At 38.6% G+C, this 27,922-nt stretch overlaps 1 protein-coding gene across 2 annotated transcripts; it reads right to left on the bottom strand.

Moving 5' to 3' along the window:
• Positions 1–101: 101 nt before the first annotated feature.
• NUDT4 (nudix hydrolase 4) lies at positions 102–27,909 on the bottom strand. 2 transcript variants are annotated; one of them, XM_021527991.3, is made up of 5 exons: positions 27,519–27,909; positions 14,022–14,132; positions 7,984–8,028; positions 4,783–4,870; positions 102–3,735 (listed from the first exon to the last, which is right to left on the bottom strand). In XM_021527991.3, the coding sequence occupies exons 1-5, from the start codon at positions 27,615–27,617 to the stop codon at positions 3,533–3,535; spliced, it is 546 nt and encodes a 181-aa protein (XP_021383666.1). In that variant the 5' UTR covers positions 27,618–27,909; the 3' UTR covers positions 102–3,532. The 2 variants fall into 2 exon arrangements, with proteins under 2 accessions (XP_021383666.1, XP_021383667.1); XM_021527992.3 differs by having other exon boundaries at positions 4,783–4,867; positions 27,519–27,905.
• Positions 27,910–27,922: the final 13 nt, after the last annotated feature.

Here is a 27,922-nt window from a genome sequence, read left to right as displayed (position 1 = left end):
AAGGAAACATTAGATGAAACTTAAATTTAGTTCAGACTGAGTTGAAGCCTTTCACACAATCACTTCCGGTGCAGTATTTGCAATGGAATGACTACATCATCCACAGGACTAATTTAGATTTTATTCTGGTATTTCTCAAATATAAAAAGTCAAAATTCTTACATCAATCTTTAAGGAAAATCCATGCAAGCAGGTCAAAATGTGTACAACTTAATTCCCTTTCCCCCCTCCCCCCCCAACCCCTTGCTTTCAGTTTTCACTTCACAAACCATGCTGGTAAGTAAACCAAGTGTCTGCTCCTCATGTTTCTTTTCACAGCATTGTTAATAGAACAATGCTAGGCTAAGCCAGGGGTGCAGTAAGCACCAAAATAAGATTATTCACTTGAACAGCCTCTCTGCAATACCTCAGGATTTCTTGTGTTGAAAGCACATTTATTTTGCTTAATTCTGGCTCTGTGAGATTTTAAACTTTAAGGCTCTTTTTCTTTGATACCACCATAATGTAACTAATGAGAATCTCAAAACTATCAGCCAGGAAAAGCAGCAGTACAAAGTAGACTCTGACAATTGCAGATGACAACCTGTCTCTTCCCTTTTTCCTCTGGAGAACCAAATTGGATACATTGTACAGAATTTTTGGCATGAGAAAAATCCCAATTTTGCTTTGTTTGAAATAGGTTTGGCCCATCAAACTAGAGATTCATGTAAAAATGCTTCTAACATTTATATTGATAGGTAGTAGAAAAATTGTGGCCTTCCTATTCCAACCTTAAAACTCCTTTTGTTGGGAGTTTAGTGTCAGATTTCATTAGTACTGAAGCCATACTGCCATCCCTTTACTACAGTTGTTCCCTGTAGCAAAACTGAAGTGTCTTCAATTGACATCTGCGATACACAAAACATTCTCTTTGAAAGGGAGTAGAAGTCAAAGCAATAGAGCTTCATTCTGAAGGTTGCATAGAGACTGAAGAGATTTGTACAACAAATGCTGTTTAAAGGAAAAAAAAAAAAATCTGTCTGGCACTACTGAACAGCTTAAATGTGTGTGACCAAAAATATTTATAGGCAATCGATTCTGAGTTTGTTAGCAACAGCAATACTGTACATTTTACATTATTATCAAATACATAATTCAAGAGTTACAAAATAAGATCATGCATTACCACTAAATCTCATACAAGCTTGGATTGATTTCATTCCAAGAATCTGAAATGGAGACAGAGCATTTTTTTTAATGTATAAAAATTCAAACTTTGGATTCTGTTTTAGCTTTCATGGATTTGATGTAATCTTGTTACAAGAAAACCTATACAAGTTTGCTCAATTTAAAGTGTTAAAATAACTACTGAACAAAAAATGTGAGCATTAAAGTGATCAAAAAAGGGAGCTAAATGTTTCTTTCTTTTAAAGGCAGCTTCGGAGCCAGAGGTCCCCTTCCACACCATGAGTATGATTTTAATAAAGATTAGACGTTCATTATGCTCAACCCCTCCTTCTCCTGTTTCATCTGGCAGAACAGTTTAGAGTAGTGAGCTCTGAGCAAATGGTATCCCAGTCCGGAACAGGATCAGTGTAAAATTAGGTGTACTCATGTGCGCACTACTGAAATAGCAGTGCTCCTACCCTGGCCTCCCACCTCATGGTTGAAAGGATGGACAAGCTATTGGAAATACTTCCACCTTTAGGTGCATCTAAACACTTGTGTGTTCTTTCCAGTTCTGGAAGTGACCTGGACTAGTGATGGAAAGTAGTGTCTACCCACTGCTTCAGAAGTCTTTAGCTTTGTGGCTCATGCCTCTTGTCAGTAGTATTTATGCCTCTTCAAAGACAGCAGCATTAAGAGATCAGATCATCTATCTCCCTAGTTTCACTGCATTTACATATGGCACAAGATTGTTTTTCAAGGAGTAACTTGTGGCAGGAACAATTTTTCCTAAAAAAGTGTAACAGCACAAAAAAATTCATAGCAGCACTTTACACAATTTGTGTTAAAAAAGTAGAAGTTAACCATTTGTGTATTGAGTAACAAAAGGTTTAAATTACATTTATTTTCCATTTTACACTCACTATTTACTAGTTGGACTATTTACAAAGGTTCAAATATTGTATAAGAGAATGAGCTTTACCCAGAATAAACTTCACATGTGAGGTAGTGGTCTACCTCGACCTGTTTTGGCTGGATATAAAGGAGGTACAGTTGGGTTTAAATCCTAGAAAAAAATTCTGAAGTAGGATGTTCATGTGAATTAGATTGTGTTCTTGTAGAAGAAACCATGCACACACACACATACAGAGAGAGTAATCCTATGGTAAAAACATTAAGACCAAAAGTGGATTTAGTTTTCATCTTCTTGGATGAAAAGCAAGAGAAATAATTAGAACAGGAAAGTTGTCAGCTGTACCTCATTTATTCCAACTATATTTTTACCAAGAGGCCAGCTTTTATTTGAAGAAGCTAAAGTAATTGATGTTTAAACAGAAGAACTGAATGATTTAAGAATTAACTTAAAATTGGGGGTTTCAGCACTCCTTGTAATAGGACAAAGGAGTATTATTTCTCTACTGGTGTAGTAGCTATCAACACTCCTGTCCTATAAGCACTGGAGGCAGCACTACTGGCTCCTGCAGGGCAAGGCACCTCAACACATGCTTACTAATAGACACCTCTGCAACATAAGGGTGCCCCTGGTTAAGTCTTACTTTCTTCCAAACATTTTTAAATTGCAGACTGCAGGAACACTATATGAGATGTTTCTAACTGAAGATAGAAGTTTTTTGAACCTGCAGTGTAATCACACCATGAATAAAACATGTATTTAAGGTTAAAAGGAAAAGGGGGAAGAAAGATCTACAATGCTTTTCACACAAATCTTCTGACAGCTCACTGGCTGACCAAGTGATGAAACTACAGTCTAGTGGATAGTTTTGGTAGCTGCAAGACAAAGTTCTTGTTCTTGCCCTAGTTATATGTTACATGAAGATTGCATAGGACAAGGCAACCTTTTGGATAGCTGAGGCAAGCAGTGCTTAGTGTTGGTATCCTTTGCTCTTGACAGGCTGAATGTGGTTTAGTGCTTTATGGTATCACCCTTGTGCAACTCTGTCTTCAACACATCCATTTACCCAAATACTGCCAGCTTAAGAGTCTTAGCACTTCATCTGTGGATACCAAATATGAGTTTAATATAAGACTATTTGCTCAAGCACTAACTACTGACTAAAACTCACAAGTTTTAAATAAGCTGAACACCACTGAGATGCATATTTTATTTTAGCAGATATGTAAATTTATAAATTTATATAGTCAAGTTTATTTTTATAGCCTATTAAGGCATCTTAAAAAAATCCCTATATGGCTTTGGTTTGCTGAAATACTACTTTACATTGTTAAAAGAAAAACATGTTCAAATAAATTTGACATTATGACACATTCACATATTTCACTTAGAACTGACAGTTATACAGATGCCTACATGTGATCACAGATGTCTCCTGTTGTGATGACATGAATAAAAAGGTAATCCAAATGTTTATCTCACAGTAGAGGGCAACCCAGAAGTCTGTGCAGAAGTGACATATAAGGAATTATTATCTGGAAGAGGGGGAACCACAGAGTTTCCATTAGTGGGCGAACAGCTCAGTTTCAGTTTTTCCAAGTATTCTGCATGAACAGGCTTGTGACACTGAAGGACCTTGATTGCATCTTCTACTTTAAACCATTCTCTTTTCCTTCCTAAATGAGTACAATCCACAAGAAAGAACAGAGTTATAAAATTTTAAACAGCACTACTAGTTGCTATCTAGTTATTTACTTTTTCTCAGTTCTTTGGAAGTTGAAGTTATCATGCAAAAGAGTGAAGGAAAAAGCCTTGAAAGAATTGATTAACGCAAGAGATTCACTCAAGCCTACTGAAATGCAATTCATAATAAAGCCTTTCAGATAACCCTCTTGAAGCACATTCTGGACAGAAACTCATATGACTCTCTATATGCTCCAAGAGCCAAATGTTGTCATGAGAGGAAAGTGTGATGTTATTTATATGACTTGATACTGCTGTCCTACATTGTACCTAGCAGAAAACCAGTCTTTAGACTGAACATGCATACATGAGAATGGCTTTCAAAATTTTAAAAGCCATGTTCCATACTCAGAGTCTCCATATGCATCCATATAAGGAGTTACTCAGGTTAGTTGTAAATTTAAAAAAATAGCATACCTTGTATCAGACATGTTTATATAAGTTTCAAGACTTTATTAAGATCAGATTAAGACCATCTCACTTTTACAAGTTAGTCCTTTAAAATGCAAAGACTCTGAAAATACATATAGGCAAGGTCAATGATGGTCTTGTTAAAAACTGAATTAATTCTATTTTTCATTTGGTTTTACAGCATTACAAGTACTGTGCTTGAACATACATAAACCACTTATTTAAGATCAAGGATGGTTTCAAAAACACCCTGGAGTACCAGACAGTAAAACATTATACTGTTTATGGAAAAAACAATTTGGCAGTATAAATTTGGCCTTTAAAAAATTACAATGTTTATTCTATCATAATGTTATAATAATTAGAGTATTCTAAGAATAAGAGTAACACTATGCTGGAAGCAACCCTAGTTATGTGTGTAATGAAGTGTGCAAGAATAGCATCCCTTGACTTCTTCTAGAACAGAATTAGTATTCCCCCTGAATTACACAAATTACTTCAGAAAAAATGAGAAGAGTTTGCTCACAGCATTTTTAGTAGTCGCACATAAGGACAGAGAATTAATTTACCTATATTAACTGAATCCTCCCAGTCTTCCAGTATTTCCGTCACAGTAAGAACATAAACGTACGTCCTATGTTTCCGATCCTGGTTCTGCTTGAATATTAGAAGTACAAGTTTAAATTCTCATTTAAATAACTTACAGACTTACCACAACTACAAGATCAGAAATTACTTACCTCTTAAGGATAGCTGCCAGCAAGCCTGGCTTTTAGTTTCACTAAACAAACATCTGTACTGATGAGACCCAAAATGATGGGAAAACAAAAGTTTTATTTGAAACAGCTCTTCTCTTTTACTAGATAAAAAAAACTCAACCAAACCAAAGACAATACAATTTTGAAGATTGTGAAATTCTGACCAAAATGTGTTCTTGGTCATCCAGCTAAATATTAGCAGTTGTCCACTAGTACTGCCCTAGATAAGTACCTTTTACATATATTGTAAATTACCACAGTATTCCACATTTGCTAAAACTATTTCCACAACACACTTCCGGGATGTGAAAGGTCATTAAAGAAAACCCAAATTCTTTTTGCAATATGGAACCACTGCATCATGTGGCCACGTCATCTACACAATGCTGGCTGTAAAGTTTCACTCTGTGAACAAGGCAAATTAAATAGTCTATGCCTGCAGTCATGCCAAATGCAAAAATCATTGCCACCTGCTCATCCAGTAGGTTTGCCATGATGGCAGCACTCACCACCTGTTTAGAAAGCAAGTGTTTTGTACAGGGCAGGTTAAACACAGTTTGACAGAGCTATCTGCTCAAGGCAAGGCCATTATGCTGCAGCCAGTCCATGTGAGGTTGGCATAGCCATTACTCCCTGCTTCTCCAGAGCAGACCAGTGGCAGTGTTTGAGGTGCTACCCAACCAATTAGAACATCCTTCCTCTTGGAGAACTCAGCTCCTAATAAAACCAGGACCATCTACAATTACAACTGTATTAAGAACCAAGAGATGTTATGGCCTACCTCACCTAATAAATGGCTGTAAGTAACCTTTCCTACTTAACTTTGTTTCACTACAAGCTTAATATAGTTTCGAACTGTTGTGCTTTACTAGGAAATAAAAATTCTCCAGGAATTCTTTGTCAGTATCACCATTAAATGAGATGCATATATTTATAACAAATATCCTTTCTGGTTGTAGTTCTAGAATAAGAGGACTCAGCAGCAGCATTTATTTGCATCTTCTCTTAGGTCCATCCCCAGGTCACAAGGTGTAGCCCCCTCAATGGTACTAACAGTAGTTTGTGGGGGCCTGTTGAGAAATTAAGTAGGGCCTTGTTTTAAGTTAGAAGTAACCTAGGAAAGTAAAACAACACCAATTTTCCTCTCTTCTGGTCTAGCTGGTGTAAATAGCTGCAGAAGAACATATACCTTAACTACCAAGGAATCATCATGCTTTGCAGCCCCTCTCTTAAGCCAACAACATGATCAGTTATCATGGGTTTTTTGGTCTGAGCTGGGAAATGAAGGATACTTTTGTAGACTGACCAGCAGAGTTAAAACATAGCCAAGTTTTTAATGTGTAGGATCATCCAGTTCAACCCAAACTCAAAACATACCAGAAAAATGTGAATAGTACTAACTACAAAGCTTCAGGATTTACAGGAGCTTCTCTAATTGTGTCATGGCTTCCATACTTTGTGGATTTCTGTCTCAGGGTTCCTGAGGATCAGGGTGACCCCAAGAGAGATCCAAAAAGAGTCTTTGCTTCCCTAGCCCAAGCACAGTCAAATGAGGAGTCTTGGAATGTTTCCAATTGTGCTTTTTCAAGGTTGTTAATTTCCTCTTGTCTATAATATTTTCTCTGGCTAGCAAGGAGGCCATTACATTCTGTGTGCCCTCTCGGGCAGTGTTTACCTTTTATATCAAAAGTTACATATACTATGTTTACATTTATTACCAATACCTAACATTTATGTTGGACAGTGTGTCCCTACCTTAAACCAAGTGTCACTATCACAGTAAGACATGGAGGACAAGAAGGAGGAGAAAAAAGCTAGGGCACACCCAGATTCCTCCATCTTGTACCCCCTTCAACCCCATTCTAAAGATCCCAAAATTCAAATTTTCCACCTTGTGTTAGTTCAAATATCACATTACTAAAACTCTCGTGTCTTGTAATTCCTCATCCAGAGTTGACAGCTTTCCACAGGATAAAACTGAAGCCACATATGTTTTTGATTTCTTTCCAGGGTTTCTGAGACCCCTGCCAGGGTCTCGAGACAGCCAGGGGGATGTCCTGGACTCCGACAATACTTCACACAATGTGACACGTGGCTAAGTAATACTTCACATAGGAAATCCCTGTCAGGAATACACTGCCTATAAAAGCTGGGCAAAGATTTGTACCTGAGACTAAGGGACTTCCACTTAATATACAACACAAGATAGTAACACTGGATGTATTAGGAGCAGAAGACTCCTTTAAAACTACAGTCTGTTCCTGTCTAGAGCCTGAGCAGAAGTGCGCAACACCAGCACTAAAACAGAGCTCTAGCTAGCAGGTGTCCTTGCACTGTTGGTAGTTCAGAGTCTGATGTTATACCATCAAATAGATGTTTTGAGCTACATAGTTTGCTAAAGGTTGGATTTATCTGTTGCGCATAGCCTTTTTTTAGTGAATTAAAGCCATAATGAAAACTCATATCCAGACTCATCAATTTACGTGTGTGAAAGATGACAAACTCAGCAAAATGTAACCAGGGAGGAAAAGTCAAAAGAGTGCTTCAAAAAAGGCTAGTGTAATGATTCAGAAATCCTAACTCTATGAATGGTTTGGCTTTTAGGATTTTTTTTTTTTTTTAACATCTAGATATTGCTCAAGTACTAATTTAATCTTTCCAGCAAAGGTCCAAAATGACCCAAGATTAGCTCAGCTGGTGAGTGTCTGGTGCTGGGTAACACCATGGTGCTGGGTTTGATCCCTGTACAAGACCTTCACTTAAAAGTTGGACTTGATCTTTGTGGGTCCCTTCCAACTCAGAATATTCTGTGACTCTAGTATAAGTACTTTGAACTCTTCCTATTCAAATCTTCACAGACCACATAACACCTAAAGTCCCGTCTAATGCAGCAGATCCAGCAACACTGCAAAATTATAGGTAGGTAATACTTATGAACTTAAGTTTGATGTTGCAGCTTATCAGTTTTCACAAACAAAACATTGCTTTTAGAACTTAAAGGAAATAGCTCACCTCAAATATCCCAAGTAGTCTGCCTAGCTTTCCCTTTACTCCAGCCTACAAAACAAATAGGAGAAAGTGTTAGCATTTGATATTAATTAAAAAAAAAAAAGTATCTGTACCATCATCCTACATTAGCATACTCCTCATTATTAGGATTATTTCAGTAAGAGTTTTAACTTAAGTTTTAATTAGATAGAGCTGCACTAATTTTGGAGACCCTGGTTTTAGACGCTTTATGAGTATTAGAGTACAAAAGCTTGTCCTAATGAGTTGCTCAAAGAATCCATAAATCTTTCAAGGTTTCCATCCAGACCAAAATACTCTATTACTTACCACATTTTTAATGTACAGTACTTTATTAAATAGATAAATCATACCCAATAATGAAAAAATCCAGGAAAGTAGAAAGGACAAGGGAATTTCAAGTAGTATTAGAATTAATCTAAAGAAACAATAATTGACAATCCAGTGCTATTTTACACAGAAATTTAAGTTTTCAAAATACAATAATAAATTAAACTGTAGGTCATTGCAGCATAATGAATCTTGCAGCACAATGACTTCATGCATGCTGGTTTTCACATCAAAGTAGTTTTTGTCATGTAATATAAACCCGTAGTTTTTGTCATGTAATATAAACCCCAAATTTATATCTCCGATTCTCTGCAGTTTTGAACTCTTTTTCTAGCCAGTACAATTAAAAAAGGCTTTCAATTCAGTTTTACTCCAATATTTTAAAATAATCCCTGTATCAGCCTATGTTTTGTGATTTTTATCAATTCAGATAAGGTGGTCATTACGTTCTACTGAGACTAAGGTTTGCTTTTCCAAAAGTAATATACAATGTCTCTTCCAAGGGACATTGCTTGGGATCATCCATTAATTCTAAACAAAACTCAGTCCCTATGACTGACACAAAGGCATATGTTGCCTACTCGCAGACAAAGACATATTTAGATTGCTTTTGTCTTGCTATATAACCAATATTTAAAATAGGGCCTCTTAGTGCTAAGATGACATTTTCTAATTTTCAGTCTTTGCTTCTAGCCTTAGCCAAAGACAGGTATTGATGTCTTATGTCTTTATATAAAGGACCATATGGATCTTCATTACATTTTAATGAGTAACTGACAAATAACTGGACAGGATTTAGCAATAAGTCTAATCAAAGTCTTGAAATGAATATTTTCTGTGACTGTCATTTTAAAGAAAGCAGACAGCTGGTGTTATTTATTAAGCCATTTTGATGAAGGAAGCCTGATCATAGCCTCTGCAAAATAATCAAGCCATTTTGCTTATCTAGAGCAAGAGCTAGAGCAAAAGTTAATACAAAACTACATACAATATTCAGTTTGTCTGCTATGATGGCCAAGATACCTGTTGGAGCTCATAAAGCTAAAACACACAACTGGACCTGATAGATAAGTGATTAAGTAGCACATTAATTAAGAAAATGGCAGGCCCTTATTTTGGGCTGAAAGAGTAAGGTATGCCACAACAGACACTAAAGATTGCTTGTGTTTTATACTAGGTAATGAAAAAGCACTTATTCATGAAAAGTAGCATGCTGAAGAAATGTTTTTTACTGATCAGTCCTAATTTCCTCAGCATTACAGTATCACTTCCAGTGAGAGTGACAACTAACATTTAACACGTGGCAAAACCACCATGACCAGCTAAGTTTACTGATACTTAATAGCTTTCATAGAGAAGTTTCGTCAACTTATTGGTATCCCATAGTCACAATGTGAATTTATCAATGTTACTCTAAGTGGAATTTACTCAACACTTCCTCTTTTCTCCCTTTAAGCAAATCAATGGTTCAAACAAATACACTTTGCTGAGTAATTCTGAATGAAACTTATCAGAAGCACTCCATTAGATCATGTGTAAAAACTTGCCAAAGCTTGAAGTGAAGCTTGGTGCAACCAGATGTTGCTATGTAAGTGTGATTACTCTAACTGATGTGTAATTATTCTCTACTCAAATATACATGTTTCCAAAATGTAGCATCATGCCTGCAAACAGCAGTGTATTTTGAAAACCTCTACACTCAAAAGTGTAAAAAGGTAGTAGTTCAAAGGCTTGTGGTTTTCCTGAAAATATTGAACTGAATAGTGATTCAAAGTCTCAAGATTTTTTTCCTGAAAGTAATATTCGACTGAATAATCTTTATAGTTGAAAAAAGTTGGATTTGATAGTGATTTGAAGTGCTTTTACAAACAAAAATATTTCCATCAAGTTGTTTTCATAATGTGCTTCAAAATGTGTCAAATTTAAGTGCTAGAGGACCAAGAAGTACTTCATCCCCAGAATATCAAAAGCAGTTCCCCCTTACCCAATGGCAAGCTTCTAATCCAATGCAGTGGTTAAATTCTCAACTTTGAACCATTTTGCCTCACATAAAAACAATACTTCTTCCTTTGGCTTTTATATACCCACACCTGTTAAAATATGGTTCTTCAAGTAAACAGAATCCTATAAGTGTTTAAGGGCATCTAAATTTTGGGATAAAAGCTTGAAAAAACTCTAGCTTTCTTCTGACAGACAAACTGTTGAATTAAGTGCTATACTGTCCCAGAACAACTCTCTAAGGAAGTCTTGAGTACTCTGCAAATAGGACCTCAGATCTGAATCTTATGCATATATTTTACCATCAGTCTAAATCCAGCCACAAGAGAAACCTATCCACTTCATCCCACATCAGTCTGGCCTGGAGGTCATTCCTGTTCCAGCTGCAGAGGCTCTGCAGTCTCAGATGAGCGTCAGCCTCGCCTGTCTCCTGTAGATGGAGCCAGAGTCATGCTGCAGTTCAATCTCTAAGCGAACAGTTTACCAGGGCAGAAAGTTGCTTAAGATCTGAAAGATTTTAGTTATTTTTAACTCTGCTATCTGTAGGATAGCCAGAGTTAGCCATTTTTGTAGCCATTGTACAATTGTAGACAATTGTAGCAATTTTTTTGGCTACACTCCTGAAGGGATGGTGGCAAGACTACTCCTGCCCCATTTTTGCATACTTTTATAAAACAAAATAAGCGCTTGACTACATCTGCCTTAATCTTCCAGCTGAGAGTGTGCTTTATTTATTTCTGCAGTGTCTAACTAGTTCTAGTCTGTAGCACCCAGTCATATTTCAAATGTTAGATGCTCACTGGAGCTAATTCCTCTATTTCCTGTGAGAAGTCTTAGATGATATTACTGCCATTTTCACAGTTGCAGCAAATTAATCTTAAGGATCATCCTCTTCTTCTCAGAAACTACATCCACACAAGGCGGAGGGAAATTGCACCTTTTCTCATAGGCCTTTCAATACACTACTAAGACGAACAAAGCAAGAGTCTCTTTTTTGTGAGATGGAGCCAGAAAAGGGAGTGGTTCACAATTCACAGAAGAGCCCTATTTACAAGGCTGGGCATCATTGGCTTGCCACTCATTTGTATAATTTTTCTTTGAACAGTGCATGTGCAGACTTTCATCTTTCATGCTACGCAATTAAAGACAAAGCTCCAAATTCATTAATGGAGTATCTCCTCATTTAGATGAGGTTCAATAACTTTCTGGGATTGCTTTATTCTGTAACTTCATTTTGGTATTCTACTTGCTGGTTTGTAAAAGTTTATTGCATCCAAATAATTAAGGTAATTGTAAATTTCCAGTAACCTGTGAAATGTCAGACAACCTTAAATGAAACACTAAATATTCAGTAAAGATACAAAATCTATATCACTAACATGAACAGAACTGAAGAGTTAAAAAAATCCCTGGAGTCATGTTCAAGGCAGACTATGAAACAACTACTATGCATGTACATTTCAATACAGAGATCTTTGAGTTGTAAAACATTCTAAATACTCTACTGTTGGTGTAGTTGAAGTAAGGCTATTTAAAGCCAGTGGGCTATCAACACTTCTACCATTAAGGAATGCCATTATAACTCCCACTATGAATTTATCAATTTTAATAAATTAATAGAAACACTGGGTCATGTTTAGTTTATGCATGACCCAATATTGAAGAAACATTTCAAACCAGCACCAGAAACCAGTGCTTTCTTTGAAGTTCATTCATTCACAAAACTCTTAACAGTTCACTGTACTGTAACCAGCTTGCCAGGTGACATTGACCTTAGTATAAAAATAGAAAGCACATTCACCTCTAGAAAGGTCAGTATGAATTTCCATGGCTCAAACCCTTAAATACCACTCTTTTTTTCTTTAAAAATGGCACTTGGCAATCTCATGGAAGCATACAAAATTTAGCTGGTAGCTGAAGAATAGTTTACTTTAAGCCATGAGCTACTAAGGATGATCAGCTATGCAAGCTAAAATACCCCAGAAATTCTGAGGGAGTAGAGCAACTGTTACCAAATTATTTTTGCTTATTAAACCCCCTAGTCTGTGAAAACTCTTCATGCATTTGCAAGCACAGCTCAAAGCTGAATGTGGCTGCAATTTTATACTGTACTCCAAAATACCATAAAAACACAGTTCTTTCAAGATCATCCATTCTTCACCACCAAAGAAAAACCCCAAACATATGACTACAGTTTAGTCAGCTCCAATTTAACATGGAGATGATGCTTTATGATCCTTCGCCTTGGATTATACCCCATATCAGATCAGCAATTAAAATTACAAGCATTCCTAAGAACACTGAGCAGAGGACTGGCTACCCATGAACTCGTGGCAGTGGGAAGACAAGACTTTCCCTAGAGGTGTTACTACTGCTTGGAAGCCCAAATCTTTGCTGAGCCATTGCTAGAATCCAAACTCATTGCTCCTTTCAAATGGACTGTACTCTGTGGCTGAGTATGTCTTGTGTAGGTCAAAATGAGCTCCTCCAGCAAAACTGAACACAGTCTGGGACAAACACTTTTGATTCAGCGAGGTTTATTCATGCTTGAACCTTGCTGCAGGAAGGCTGCTGAGAGCAGCAAATAGTGAACCAGTCTGTTCCCCAAGGAAAATGGGAGAAGGGTCACTCAATCACAGCTCACACATCTCATTTTGACACTGAATAGCAGGCACTGTTTGGTGCAGGTCACATCTATATCGAGTTCCTAAGCCTCAACATCACAACAAAACCAGTCTTAAGGGTAAGCAAGATAAACTGCCAAAGAGCATAGCTAATAGAAAAAAAACACTTTATAAATACTAATCAGCAACAATATTATTGTGTTTTGGGAATAGGAAAATGGGATGAGAAAACTGGTTAAGTCTAGTAGAAACTTGTAGTTCACTTACCAGAATGCATCCAATTTATTAAAAATCTTATCCCTTCTATTTAAAAGTCTGATATTTTTTCTTGCAGTTTTACTTGGTTTAGTAAAAACTAACCTATTGGTTTAGACATAGTTGTTAGATATTGAAGAAACACTTAATATTTTTCACAGTATTCCTAGGAAAAATAAACAGCAAATGAAACCTCAGAATTCTGAATTTGAAATTTAAGTGTTGTAGTATAGGGAAATTGCATGAATTCATCATGACTTAAAGTTCTGTTTTGCCCAGTCATGGGGGCAGAGATAGAAAGGCAGACTATAACCATAGTGCTTTATTTATAGATAAGCAGCCATAAATGTATGAATTCTCAACTGCTCAGATAGATCAGTTTCTAATCTATTTAGTTTGAAATGTCCTCAAAGGTCTGTTGATTTCTTGTTCTTATGCAGCTACATGTTAATGTTTAGTTTACCTTCATTCTGTTCTAAAAGACCTGCAAGTCAAACATTTTCTTCACGAACACAGAAATGTTACACTACTATGTCATTTGGCATAATGTCACAGTTCTACTTCCAGTACTTGTTTATAAAGGCAGACAAAAATTTAGCTACGAAATGAAAGACGAAGCTAAGTTGATTAGTTCAGCTCACCACACTATACCCCAATTCTAATACAAAGACGTGCAGTTCTTTCAATTTCACAACCACAAAGGTCTCAGTCAAATACTGGATAAAGGAGGCAGTTCCCTCCTCCTTCTTGGCTCGCATCTGAAGACAACAGCAGCAAAAATCAGCTGGATTTTTTGCTTCGTTTTGTTTTTGTTACCTCTTCATACACCTCTCTCACAGCTGCTCCCCCCGGCTCTTCTTCTGGTTCCATTCCTCCACCTGGTACAATCCACTGATCTGGGTATCGGCTACTGCTTACCAACAGCACCTATAAATAATTGCAAGTGACTGTTAAATGCAGCTCACAAGTCAGGAATCTCACTACTATCTGCTTTTTCATCAATATACTGATTTAGAAACAAAACATAACAGGCAAGCAGGAGTTGGAAAAAGAGGAAAACAGTTATCATCCAATCAGTTTTATAAAACTAAGTCAAGACAATGCCATGACAATTTCTTTGTACAAATGCTTTTCTTGGATGCTTAGACACAATGTGGAAAATACAGAATAATGTGCACAGGAGTGAAGGCATACAAAAATCTAATAACAATATTTTCCAGAACTAAGTCTTCAAATCATGTAGATGGTAAGTGTGAAAACCAAGACATTTTCATCACACAAAAGTTAAACTAATTCTTCTAGAATGGCATTTTCTGGCTAAAAACAGACCCTCGAAAATATTTCTAATTTTTAGTCAGAAACAAGCTTCTTTTTAGTTACTTAAGTGTTATGTTAACATGACATTCTTACACTATTGCATAATGAAATACAGTGAGAGTACTTCATTGGCCCTTGTCCAGTTTGGTTTTTTTTAAATATTTATGTAAGAGGAAAAAGCACAACACATTGAATTTAATTTCTGAATGTAAATTTTTTTCCCCAAGATGCTTTAATTTCACTTAATTTGACTCTAACCTGGTTCTGTCATTGATACACACCAATTTAAAACCCCCTGTCTATAAGACCTACTTTTGGTAATATTCAGAGCAGAGAAGATGTTAGCTACTTCTCCAACAAACTATACCTTGTATTTGGAGTAATTTTGCAGTAGAAGATTATGAAGATAAGACCTTGATTCAGGACCACTTGGAGATAAGCAGTTTAACTTCTATTTGAGACATGTCCAAGTTACCAAAACATACTTGGTCATCTGTGTAGTAAAAGGCTTCCTATTCTAGGCATTACTTACATAAACCCTACCCTGAAGTCAAAGGACAACTATGGGGAGTAAAAGAACAGGTTCAGTGCTCGAATCTTGAAAAGCAATTAAAAGACTAGAACAAGAACCTCAAGTCTAAAGGTTGTAGTTTTAACTGATGCCAGACAACTGAAGTGACCATCCCAGCCCTCACCTTTATGGACTTCAAACTTAGCCCCTGTTGGCTTAAATAGGAAAATGATCCTCTGATGACAGTAACAAGGATATGATTACCACTTATACTTTGTCCCTTTGGCACTCATGGAAATAGGTTGTAAGCTCACCTACAGGAACTAGGAATATAATTCAGATGACTGCATACTTTGTGAATGCAGCGATATGTGTGCATAGTGAGGTGCACCTGGAAGAGCCTTATCTGACAGATACTGTCTTGCAATGTTTATCTTAATGTGCAGTCAAGATTCGTACAGTGGAAAATTCTTTAGGATAGGACTAATTTCCCCAAAGTTTTTTCCTGTGCTAAGCAAGGACTATAGCAGAGACATGATTTAGTACAGAAGCATTCTTAGAATCTGATCTAAATGTTCATGTTTTCAGTCAACTCAGGTATTTTACTCAGCTATCTAAAAACCTAAGAATATTCAGCAAAATCAATAAAGTTAGACACAAATGCATCTCAACTTCATCTTTACAGCCAAAGGTTTTGGTATCCTAGGATCATTTGACATAAACAAAAGATTCACACAGCATACACAGCTCTACTAAAAGTAATTTTTGAAAATGTTTTTGAACAATTGGGTGGAGCACCTGTATCACTACAAAGAACCACTTTAAACAGAGCTTAAAGAGCAATTTTAAAAATCAAGTTATGAATTCACTTCTGAGTTCCAGATATAAGCATTAAACATAATTTTCTGCTGATGAAACTAGCACTCAATCCAGTCATATGAAAGCTAGCAACAATAATAAACAAGAGGATGATTATCATTGAATCATTCCCATCTTGGTAGAACAATTTAAAATCAGCATTCATTGCTTAGTTAAGGCTAAACATAAAACTCTTAATCATTACTATGGGAGAAATCAGGTTGCTCATTCTGGCAGTGTAGTGTAAGGCCAGGATTTTTTAATACATTATATATATTAGTTGACTACTTTTAATCTGATCAATAGACTATTAAGTGGGGTTTGTACATATATTAGCTTTAAATTACCCTTTTAAAAAGAAGAAACAAATACATCTAGCAAGTAATCAACATTAAAAGACATCAACTCTTGTAGATAAGCTTTACAGCTATATATTCAATAAACTCCCAAGTGTTACAGCCTGGGAATTAATTTTAGCAACTATCCAAACCTCCACTAAGCCTGAAACTGAAGTATTTTCTCAAACATCTTTGCCTCTATGCTTTATTCTTCTGTGATTTCACTGCTTTTACAGTCTGAATCCAAGGGATCACACTCAGATATATCCCTGACATCTTCAGATGCACCATTTTTTTTATCCATTAATACATGAAGCCACTAGGGCATGAGGCATCCATCCTGAGGTAATACTATCAAAAATGTACTTGGTGTTAATCAGATTCAACAAACAAAAAGACCTGATAGCTAGCACTTGCAGGATTGTGTGGTAAGGCTGAAAAACATTCCACAAAATTTTTCAGCATTGCATCAAGCAGTCTTCCATGTTTTTGGTTTTTTTGTATGTTGTCTTTCATTCCATGTAGTTTTGAGGCATTTCCATCTGTAAGTGGCCAGAAGATACATCCTCCAGTACTAAATGAAGAGGCTGTAAATATAAATGTGATTTAACTATGAAGACACCAAAAACCTGTGGTTGGTTGACACTGCACTCACATGCCAAGAGAGGTGCAAAAATCAGCAGCAAAAATGCAGCAATTCACTTCTCTTAATAGAAGATAAGCAAAGTAGGAGAAATATGATCTAGGTTGACTGGACAATCCAGTCTTTTCTGAGGAGGCTCATGGTCAAGCAGATTACAATAGTCTATTGGAAAAGACTGCAGAATCTCACACACCTCTATTTTTTCTGGTTTAGGCACACTAAATTTTACACCAAAACCCCATTAGGCTCACAAGAAAAAAAAGCAAAAGTACTTCCTCTGCAAAGAAGTCTGTGTTCTGTATCCCCAGATGCAGAAAATGGACTAAGATTTTGAGTTGCATTACTTGCTAGTGGTCGCTGCCTTTCCCATGTCTCTTAAGACTTACTGTTGATAACTCTTGTTCAAAAAAGGTACAGAGTATTGCTTGTCTAGTTATACAACTGAGTTTATCTCACAAAGATACTGTAATGCTGCCAATTGAAGAAGTAAAGCTGCGAAGCTCAGCTAACAGGAAACAAAAGAAAAATTCTTCCATTAAGCATTACCAGCCAAGTTTCACCTCACTTCCAAGTACAGGAATAGAAATGACCTTTGAGTGTAGTGCAGAGGAAAAACTGCTAGCCAGCCTGCTTGTAATAAGCACCTATCAATACACATAACCATAATATGGTTAACAAAACGGGTTATTACAAGGCAGGTGGCATCATGGGACTTGGTAAGTATAAATGCTAAGCTTGCAGACAAACAACTAAAGATTTCTAAAGATACTGAAGTTTTGGCCTCTTTAGTGTTCTTAAGTCAAAATCACTCATGAAACAGTTAGTAGCCCTGTATTCCAGAAGACCAAAATGGCAACAGCTCAGAGTAATACATTTTTTTCATATTAAGCACTAGAGAGGTAGAAGATTGTTTAAGTTTATATAATTGCTTTCTATTTTTCTTAACTTAAGGACATGATACCTTACCAAAATAATTGTATTAAAAAACAATTTACATAAAAAAGCAAGGATAAAGTTTAAATTAGCTAGAGAAAATCCCCTTAGCTGGATTCTTCAGACTTTAAAATGAGGTGATCCCAAACTTGAAAATACACCATTCCAATTTCACAATAATTATTTTTTGTTAAGAATTGATGACAATTATTTGTCAGATATCTTTAAGTTCTCCATTCCCAGCCTAATCCCATCTATTCCTGTCTTTCCTACTGCACACCCCATTTTCATCGCTCCCACTACTCCACTAGCTGTTAAACTTGATGTTTGAATTACCTGATGGAGATAGCCAAGTCTGCCCTTTTTTATAGCAAGGCTGGCAGTTAAAAAGAGCCATTTCCAAGAGAAAAGGAATCAACCCCTCAGTCTCAAAAGACTGCTGAGCATTTGTGACTCAGCTGCAAAGAACGTAACACTGCTCAGGTGTACTGCTCAGAAGACAGGTGCATGGAAGCCAAAGGATTCAGCTCCCAAACTCTACAAAGGTGAGTACACACAAATCGTTTCAGAAGATTTAAACTGGTCAGAGTATAAGAAAGATCATTAAGGCATTAAAAAGTACCTCTCAGGTACAAAACAGTGTCAAATGTTGCTAGATGTACTGTGTATTTTCACAGGCATCAGAAACATTAAAAGGATAAAACAACTACGCCTACTTTGAGAAAAAATACAGGACCCACTCTGATAGAAGTTAATAGAATTTAACACACTCAGTATGGAAACTCAGCCTACACAGCTGGTCTGCTAAAGTTACAAGCACCTGAAAGAGTCAGAAAGATGGTTTAATCCTAATACAGCCAAAAGGGTCAGTCAAGCCCTATGATTTGTTTAAAACCAGCCATAAGCAGATGCTCAGGGAAGAATACAAACAGGAAGTGCTTTATTACTCCCTAGCATTTTCAACCTCCAATTGTTTTCACCTCAGGAGCTTCCTTAAAAGCACTAGGGAACAACTTTGAATGCTGCAACACAGGAACACTATTGAGAAGCAAGGAAAAGCACCTCTTACAAACACTGGATCAAATTTGCAGAATTAACTGTATAATCTTTTAGGCAAAAGCACACATCTTAGAGAGCATATGTCAACCTGCTACTGTAGTTAGAGATTTCCTTTATCTAACACTTTTTTTTCTATTTTAAGAATCACTGCCTCATTTTAGTAGTTCGAAACAGTTTTGCAGTTCCCCTATAGGTTAATGTGGTATCCTTGTCCTAGAATGCCATTGCCTTTTGGCAATGAGGTTGGAAAATACAGCTTTAAACCTTGCCACAGCAATGCTACATAGGCAGCATTTTGTAAGGAACATTTGCCTTCCTGAAAAGATCCTCAGGAGAGTGACTGCTTATAGTCTTCATTTGTTACTGCAATAATTTTCAAAATTATTTTATTTTTTTAAACATGGAGAAATAACATGCACAAAGTTATTGTAAAGTAATAACAAAACCATAGGATCAGACTGGACAGCATTTTAAGAGCTAATTAAAATCAAGGCTGCAACACCTTTACTTTCCCCCTAACACTGGGCTAGTGAGTTTAGGAAGCTGATCTGGATGAAAAGTAGATTCCCCAGGAAAGCTTTGTCCAGCCTGCACACACAACACCCATCAGGACACAGCTATTGAAGGGGCAGTGCTGCACAAACTGGGGCAGAAAGGCACCACTGCAGCCTCCCGATTTCAAATGAGCCTGTACCAATCCAAGAGCCTCTAGCAAAGTACTTTAAGGACCACAGATTGAAAAGCAGTCCCCAGCTATGGCAGAGGTTATAAAAGAAGATTTAGCCTCACTGAACAGCAGGAGCTAGCACAACAGCAGAGGAATGGCTAACTAGCAATACATTAATCCTAATGCTCATTAATGTGAGCACAGATTTTGAATGCATCTCAGAAAACTGGGCTCTGTCTACACAATATATTAAAGCCTGAAATATCCTCCCAACTTTAAGATCACTTTTCAAAGCAGCTACACAGCATCTGGATACCAGTCAGTGCTACTTTACCCCCATTCTGAAGACTAATGGTAAAGAAATATGGGTATAATTATATAATACTCCAGAATTTGATCTGGAAACTATTTTTCCTTTGAGATCTTCTAACTTAAAGGCTATATGGCGAAAAGGAGAGACATGTCAGCTTTTTTCAGAAGAAGTTTTGCTTTTGACTTGCAATTACAGTTGTAATATTTCATAAGTTGTATTTCATATTAAATTCAAATATTTGGCTAACATGTTATAGTGACACAGAATTTTAGTGTCTCCCTCTGGCTATTTACACATACTTCATTTTGTTCTTTGGCTAAAGTGTTCATATCAGGAAAAGAACAGCTCTGTACTACTATGGCATGCCAGTCAGAACACATTTCTTCACATAAAGGGACTCAAGTCACCTGTAGCATTCGATCTCCTGAGCTTTAGCATGCTTTGGAAAAATAGATGTGACAGGTCTCACAGTGTGATGAAGAGTGCAGATCTTACACCCAGACATATGAGAAAAGGGGATCCTGAAGAAAAACAAACCTGCAGAAAGAAGAAACTTCTCACAAGTGCCTATAAAAGAAGTTTTACTTCTCACGCTGGGCCAGTTCTCGAATGCACTATACATAACAGCCTTCCTCCCTCATGCTTGCTAATGCAGACCAGGGGAGAAATCACAATTTCAGGTAGCACAGGAAAAGCTAAACTAATATTCCTGCCTATTTCTTTTTAACTTGAATCCATGTCCTAATCTCAAGCAGGAGAACTGGGCCTTTACTGGTTACTCAGCAACATAATCTGTTTGACTAAGGGATCAGCTTCCAAGCACTTGTCAGAAACAAGAGCTCCAAGTCTTTGAGAACTGTTCAGCTGCAGGTAAAGATTTGACAATGTTATTTCCTGACAAGGACCAGTTACCTTTTAGCCTTTTCTATCTTTGAGATACATCTTTGAAGACAAAAATTTGTTTTAAAGTATTTACATTTGTAGCACTGGTTTCACCGAAGAAGTCAAAAAGCTACCAAATTAAAGTAAGCTTTTCAAGAGTTCTACAAATAAGACTGGAAAAAAAATATGCATCAACCTATGGTCTGTGAACTCACATATCTACAAAAGATATTTTTAAAAACACATCTACAAATTCTAGCTAGAGATAGGAATGCATATTTGTGTGTATATAGGCATATATATATCTAGCTAAGATATTTATGTATTTCTGAAGAAGTTGACACTATGCTATTTCACAGTAACTTGGAAGTTTTGAGCCCCACTGAGTTAACTGAAGCAATACAAATAGGATTTAATCTGGTGGCAAAGTTTCTAAGTAAACTTAGGATGGTGCAAGTAAACTCAAAGGATATTTTTTTTCAAGTACCTTAACATAAATATAACTGGCTCAAAAAGAGAGCATCTTCAAAACAAGGCAAAAAGTGCTTTGTTACAGGACATCTTAGCCTGATGTTATACAAGTACAGCCATATTTCCTTCTCCCCTCAGCCCAGCCCTCTTTCAGCAACTATCAACCCCATTAAATATATCCATATGGCATAGACAAGTATACCCACAGGTATGAGAAAATATAACTGAGGTTTCAAAATAAACACCTCATGGTTGACCAATGTCAGTATCTGAAGACTTATCAATGAAGATTGAAGATTTCTGCCATGGTAGACAGTTGAATTCCCAGTCTCACTAAATCTGCAGGCTTCCACTGCTGGCAAGTAGTTGGAATTTGTCAAAAAATATTCCAGCAGAAAACAAGGTGCATATGCCATGCCTGCAGAAAGCTGCTTTTCTGTGGACATAATAAACACCAGTATCTTGTATCCAGAGTTGGTTACCTGACATAACTCTTACCACAGCAACCTAACATTCAATTTTTCTTAATACAAGCTTTAACCCCATATGAGCCTGCAGGGATATGCTACAAGCAAACACTGCCTCTGTAGACACATCATAAAGAGCTATTTTGGAAGCTTTTTATAGGTCTTGATTTTTTAAACAATACCCTTTTCTACAGCATGCAGATCATAGAGTCATGGAATGGTTTAGGGTGGAAGGGACCTTTAAAGATCATCTGGTAGTTCCAGCCCCCCTGACACAGGCAGGAACATGTTCCACTAGACCAGATTGTTCATCCCACCTGGCTGATAATGTCCAAGTGTCAAGAAAATGCTGAGGAAAAGCTAAGGCAGCAATCAGCCTACTAATTACTCTTCCTGTCCATTAGCAGGGCAGGGACACAAAACAGAGAAAATAAAAGCCACAGTATGCTTGAAATCCATAGTGAAGTGTGCGTTCTCTGGCATTTAAAATACACCTGTATTCTATCAGACCATCATAATGCAAGGTAGGTAACCCTATGGAGACCATGCCAGCCTTACATAAGGTGCCATGGTCATACTCCAAGTATTTTGAAAGCACACATTATTTGTGTGTTTACACCTGAGAGCTCTACACTGAAGGATAAAGAAACCAAATGAAAAATTCCATGTCAAGTATGGACATATTTCATGACTCTGCAAGTTTATTTACAATAATTCCTAGAACACTCCATTTTGCCAGGGTAGCCAGGTGATAGTTCTGGGCCCTGGTTTTATGGATCAAGTTGCATAAAAAAAGGTCTTTTCAGCTTTCAGACCATTTAGACCAATGCACATAAAAATAACATTTTGCCTTTTTCTTTAATAAAACCACTGCTAATACAAAGCAACATCTGTACAAAACTAAGGAACACTATTTAAAAAAATGATTAAACTATGACCACCACAACAAGATGTTAAGAATGCTTAATCTATCTTGACATTCATAAAGTTATTAAATCAGACCAAAAAGGAGCTAACACTAAGAGCTTATAATTTTTACTCAAGAACAACATAAATAATTCACATGCAAGTGTATGCCCTTCTACAGAGGGGAAAAAAAATATCTACACTTCCTGTAGGTGTGTAACAATACATTTTTCTTCACTACTGTCTCAATATTTTAAAAACCCCTTCCCATCTGTTTTCATCTGATGTACAAGGCTGAATAACAAATGCAAAATTAAAAATTGAAAAGCTTGACTTTTTTTGCATATGAAACTATTTTAGGTCTACCACTAACAACTGCTGACTGAACACTAGAGCTTTCAGTACCATATTTGATTACATAAAGCACTGTTACAGATACCAAAGTAATTAGAATGCACTCAAAGTTTATATTCAAGACACTTAAAAATAACTACTCATTTATTTGTATAAGATGTAGTTGATGGAAAAAAATTAAATTAGATTTTAAAATTATTTCAGTTACTCAAATTGCTACCAAAATTATGTTTATTACTCTTTGCTCCTGCTGCTTTAAAGGTGTGCCTTGCTCTCTGCATTGAAAAGTAAGAATGCCCTTGCATAACAGGAGGGTTTTTATGTAAAACTACTGTTTACAGAACACCGACTACATAAACAATTCCAACCTGTGGAAGCTGTCAAGAGGGTTCTCCTGCAGGCTTGTTCTAAAGCTGCCATCCACTCCCAGTTGCTCAAGAGAAACTTGCATTTCCTCCCAGACAAATCTGCCAGCCCATCCCTGCCTGCTGAATGCCATCAGCTTTTTGCACACACCTACCAGCTTCTTGTTTGTTCAAAGCAAAAATGCTGCACCCCCCACGCACTGCATACCCACACAGCCTTGTTTCTTTTTTTTTTTTTTTGTGGGATTTCTCCTACTTCATTTCCAGGATGATTTTTCTTTCAAAGGGCAGATAGTCCCTGCAATTACTGGTTTATTTCCTTACAGAACAAAAAGAACCAGCACTTCAGCTCATATCCAGCTATCCTGCTCACTTCTTCAGCCCAAATGACAGCAGTAAGACCAAAACAGACAACACTTCAATGACAGTACTCTAAGAGACCACCTTCTTTAACACCGCAAAACCCTCAAAGCTACTGGGCACTTTACTTAGCTATTTGGGTTTCCTCCTTTTTAAAGGATTTTTTTTTTAAATCATACACTATGGCAGCATGAAGAAAACAAAATCTAAACCAAAATGGACTGTATAGCACTAAATTTTTCTGTGTGGAGGCAGTTGAAGATGAAGAAACGCAGATTCGCAGAGTGGTGTAGCTGAACAACTATCAGTCATCCCGGATAGAGGTTTTCAGGTGCAGTATCAGCTCAAAGCAGAAACATTTGATGGCTGCAAGACTGCAGGGAAGCCCAGTTTGCAGCCTGTAACACTCAAGAGAACTGACTCCACAATTTTAAGCCTGGCAGCAAGGAGTGGCAAATCCAGCAGTAAGTCTAATTGGACAGGGTGCTGGAGCTGGGAAGTAGAAGTTTGGTGTCTGTATTTCAAACTGCATGCAGGAACCACCAGGCTGAATTTTGCCCCACCAGTATTCTACAGCACACCTATGTTTCAAATTGAGAAATAAAGAAGCAAACTGGAACTCAGTGTAAACAGTTGTGTAATAATAAAACAAACAGATGTATAATGAAGCGTGAGGGATGGGTTTGACCAGTCTTTTTCCATTGATGTGTTACTTCACTGTGCATAAAACTCAGCTAACATCAGTAACATCAACGAGGTTGCAAAGGCAGCAAAAGAAGTGCAGTATGGATAAGAAATCGATCAGAAAGCCATAACAAGCAGATTTTGCTAGATGAACAATAGAGATATTAAATGTTCTAGTGACTTGCCCAATTTTTGTCAATGGGCACAAAAAGCTGTTACTGAACATGCCTGAGTCTTTAGTAAAGATGAAGCATCCTGAAGTCATGGTATCAACAGGGGAAAACCACATGAAGTTGCAGAAGAAGGATCATCTTCAGGTAAGAACACTGCTGTGCATTTCTGGTACAAGTTTAGAGTTCATGAGGTGGCAACAAGTAAGAGACTTAGATATCACCAGAAAACACAAGGTGACTACACAACAGCTTTACAATCACAGTAGAAATGGGTCCTATGACATTTTTTCTGGTATAGCTAGAGAAGTGTTAGTAACCTTTTACACAGCACAGCATAATCTCCATCTAAAGCAAGTGTCACTGACATTAAAAAATACACTTGCCAAATGAAAGGAGATGTAAGAGCTACCATGATGACCAAAAGAGAAAATTGTTTTTAAGAGAAGATGATTTAAGACTTAAAGTTCATAAAAAATGCTAAGAAAGGAACACCTGCTATTCTACAGATATGTCAGACAACTAAGTGCAAGAAAGGAGAAAAAAAAGCTTAAGTTCAGCTATAACTGGCATGGGACAAGCCTTTTGGACAGTCAGAATGGAAGTAGAAAGAAAGGTTAATTCTAAGACATGTATCACAAGATTGCTATACTCATTCCTCCAGATAGAACCTAATCAGATGAAAAATAAAACTAATTTAGTCTTGGCAGAAAGTATCTCCAGAAAAAAAAAAGCTGAGATTTGGATTTGCTTTTAAGACTCCTAAAAAGAAATGTATTCTTAAAAATTGTTTTCAGTTGTTGACTCTATTTTCTCAACTCCAATGTCAAGCAACTCTTTGCTTATCCTGCAAGTCAAAATAACTATGAAAACTATTCTATCCTATAGTTCCCCTCCACCCCCACCTCCCAATAACTTCTACAGGAGTCTCCTGTTCCCTTCTTCTCTAGCCATCGAGATACCACCCTTGTGTTCCTTTCCTGCAGAAGTTACCCTACACTTAAAGCACCCTGGAGATGTAGCTTTGCTGAAAATTGGTGGTGCAATCTCTAAAGACTTGGAAAAGAAACACTGAAGACATTTACATGGAATAGACCAACACAAAAACTACCTGGATAACAGTGTTCAAGAAGACAGAAGCAAGCCTCAAACACCCAATTTGGGGAACATGGCTGGTGACTGAAGTCAATCACAAACAGCTACCAGGCATCAAACTTCTAAGGAATAGATTCTGTACTGATACAGAGGAAGCTGCACTTGGGAAACAGCTCCTAAGCAAGTTCAAGCTGTTGGCACTGCTTTCCTGGAAATGACCTGTCAGAAAGCAATTTTAACTGTTTCCACACACATAATCTATGTCCTAAATCTGATGTTTCCCATTCACTTCATCCTCAAGTATCTACCTGCATGATGCCAAAGCCCGGCCTCATGCCAGCAACACAGGTACTCCATCCAGAATTGCACAAGGAACTGCAGTGCAATAATGGTCGGTACCCACTCTTCTTACACAGCCCAGCAAAGCTGCTACTATCGTCCTTAGCCTCGAAGGATGTTATTATGCACAAACTATATTCTGAAGCAGCCAGTGATTTCACTGGATGCAAGACTGAAAGAGAATGACAAGAAATTGCACCAGGAAACGAAAATGAGCAGAAACCACTGACAAAGGTGACCCTAACCATGAATTTCTAACCACAGTTGGTGCAAAATCTGTAACAGTGGCTCAGGTGTTCAAATAAGTCTGAGCTGGAGTAGCATCCAAAAATTAATATTAAAGTTCCATAAATGGTGAAGTACGTTGGAGTGTCAGAGACCAAAGAAAAGCTGTAACCCATAACAAGACCTTGCAAGATTCCTGCTGGGTGCCTTTCTCCCTCATACTAGTAAAAACTCATCAGCATGGTCCCAAAGTTATATTTATACCACAAAGGAAATAATTTTTTTTTTGCTTAAACCCAAGTGACTGTATTTTGAGATCAGGCCTCTTCCCACTGCATTATATTTACGTAGATGACGTTTAAGGAAAACATATGCTGTACTGATAGCTTGAGAAGGACACCAGCATCTTCCAGCATATAAATAAAAGCAGAAAAAAATCCCAAACTCTAACCTTTATAGTTATTTAATGGCTGCTAAGCAAGAAAATGAAAACAGAAATGGCAGAAGGGTATGCTTCCAGCCCGAGACGATCTGAAAACGCATTGTGCAATGAAACCATCAGTCGAGCTCCCAGATAACGGGCAGTGCCATTGACCTTGGCTCGGAACACGGGACAACTTTGTTGCCACCTCCCGACTCTGCTGCAACATAAAATTCCGGGGGAGCGCTACCCACAACAACGAGAGCCGCAGCAACAACTCTCCGGCTCCCGAGCTCGTTCACAAACTATTTCTAAGCTCCATTTTACTCTTTCCGTGGGGAAACCAGGTGTTCCAAGCACAGGCTTTTCTTTATCGCACGCAAGCGGGGCAGGAGGTTCGCCTTCAGGATGACACACCAGCCCTGCCCTCCACGCGCCATTATACGTTAGCCGGTTTTCCGCGTGTCACGGGCACACAGAAGATAACCCCGGAGCTCCAGCCGGTGTCCCGGCCCATCCCGCCCCGCCCGGAGAGCTCGGTCTCCCCTCTCCCTCCTGTCCCTCCCGGTGCCGCGGGGCGCCGGGGCCGCGCACAAAGGCAGCGCCGCGCACGTGGGCGCGCCCCGCCGCCCCAAGATGGTGAGCGAGAGGCGCCCGCCCCGCCCCCGGCACCGCTCGGACCCGCACGGCCCGGGGGCCGCCCGGAACCCGCGCAGCCGCGCCGTGCCGCCCCTGCCGGCTCTCGCGGTGGCGGGAGCCCCGGAACGACCGTGCGCGCTGGGGTCGTCCCCCGGGAGGCGCCCGCGCCCCACGGCCAGACAAAGGGATGCGGCAGCGGCGGGGCCGGCGCAACGGGAACCGCGACCGGGCCGGCGGAACGGGAACCGCGGCCGGGCCGGGCCGGCGCCCCCGCCCCACGTGCTCGGCGGGCTCACCTCGTCCTCCCGCTCGCTGCGGAAACACAGGCACGCCGCCCGCTTCTTGTAGCCCTCCCGGTCGTACGTCCGCGTCTGGTTCGGCTTGAATTTCATCATAGAGGCGGTGACACGCGGGCTGCCCCCGGCCGCCGCCGCCACGGGTCCTCTCTGTGAGCGCCGCCGCCGCGCCCCTGGGACACCGGCGCGGGGTCCCCGCTCGGGAGCGGGGCTAGAAGAAGGCCAGTCCCAGCCGCTGTCACAACAGCGTCGCGCCGCCTCTGCCGCTGGTGGTGCCGCCGCCCCGGGAGCTGCGCCGCGCCATGGAGGCTCTCCCGGCGCCCCGAGCCGCCGCCGCCCGCCCGCGGCGGCCGCCCCTGCGCACCCACTATTTAACCGTAACGCGCATTCCTGCGCCCGCCGCG

Source organism: Lonchura striata, chromosome 5, assembly GCF_046129695.1.
Source record: "Lonchura striata isolate bLonStr1 chromosome 5, bLonStr1.mat, whole genome shotgun sequence".
NCBI classification, from domain to species: Eukaryota; Metazoa; Chordata; class Aves; order Passeriformes; family Estrildidae; genus Lonchura; species Lonchura striata.
The sequence above is the reverse complement of the archived record's forward strand: the minus strand, read 5'-3'. Positions and strand labels throughout refer to the sequence as shown.

What these genes read in the sequence shown, in the direction of transcription:
- NUDT4 (XM_021527991.3), bottom strand. Translation starts at nt 27,617, where the DNA reads ATGATGAAATTCAAGCCGAACCAGACGCGGACGTACGACCGGGAGGGC. An exon ending in GACTACTTGGGATATTTGAG is followed by an intron (nt 4,871 to 7,983) that starts GTGAGCTATTTC and finishes CTAATATTCAAG; the next exon opens with CAGAACCAGGATCGGAAACA. An exon ending in GGAGGATTCAGTTAATATAG is followed by an intron (nt 3,736 to 4,782) that starts GTAAATTAATTC and finishes GTACTCATTTAG; the next exon opens with GAAGGAAAAGAGAATGGTTT.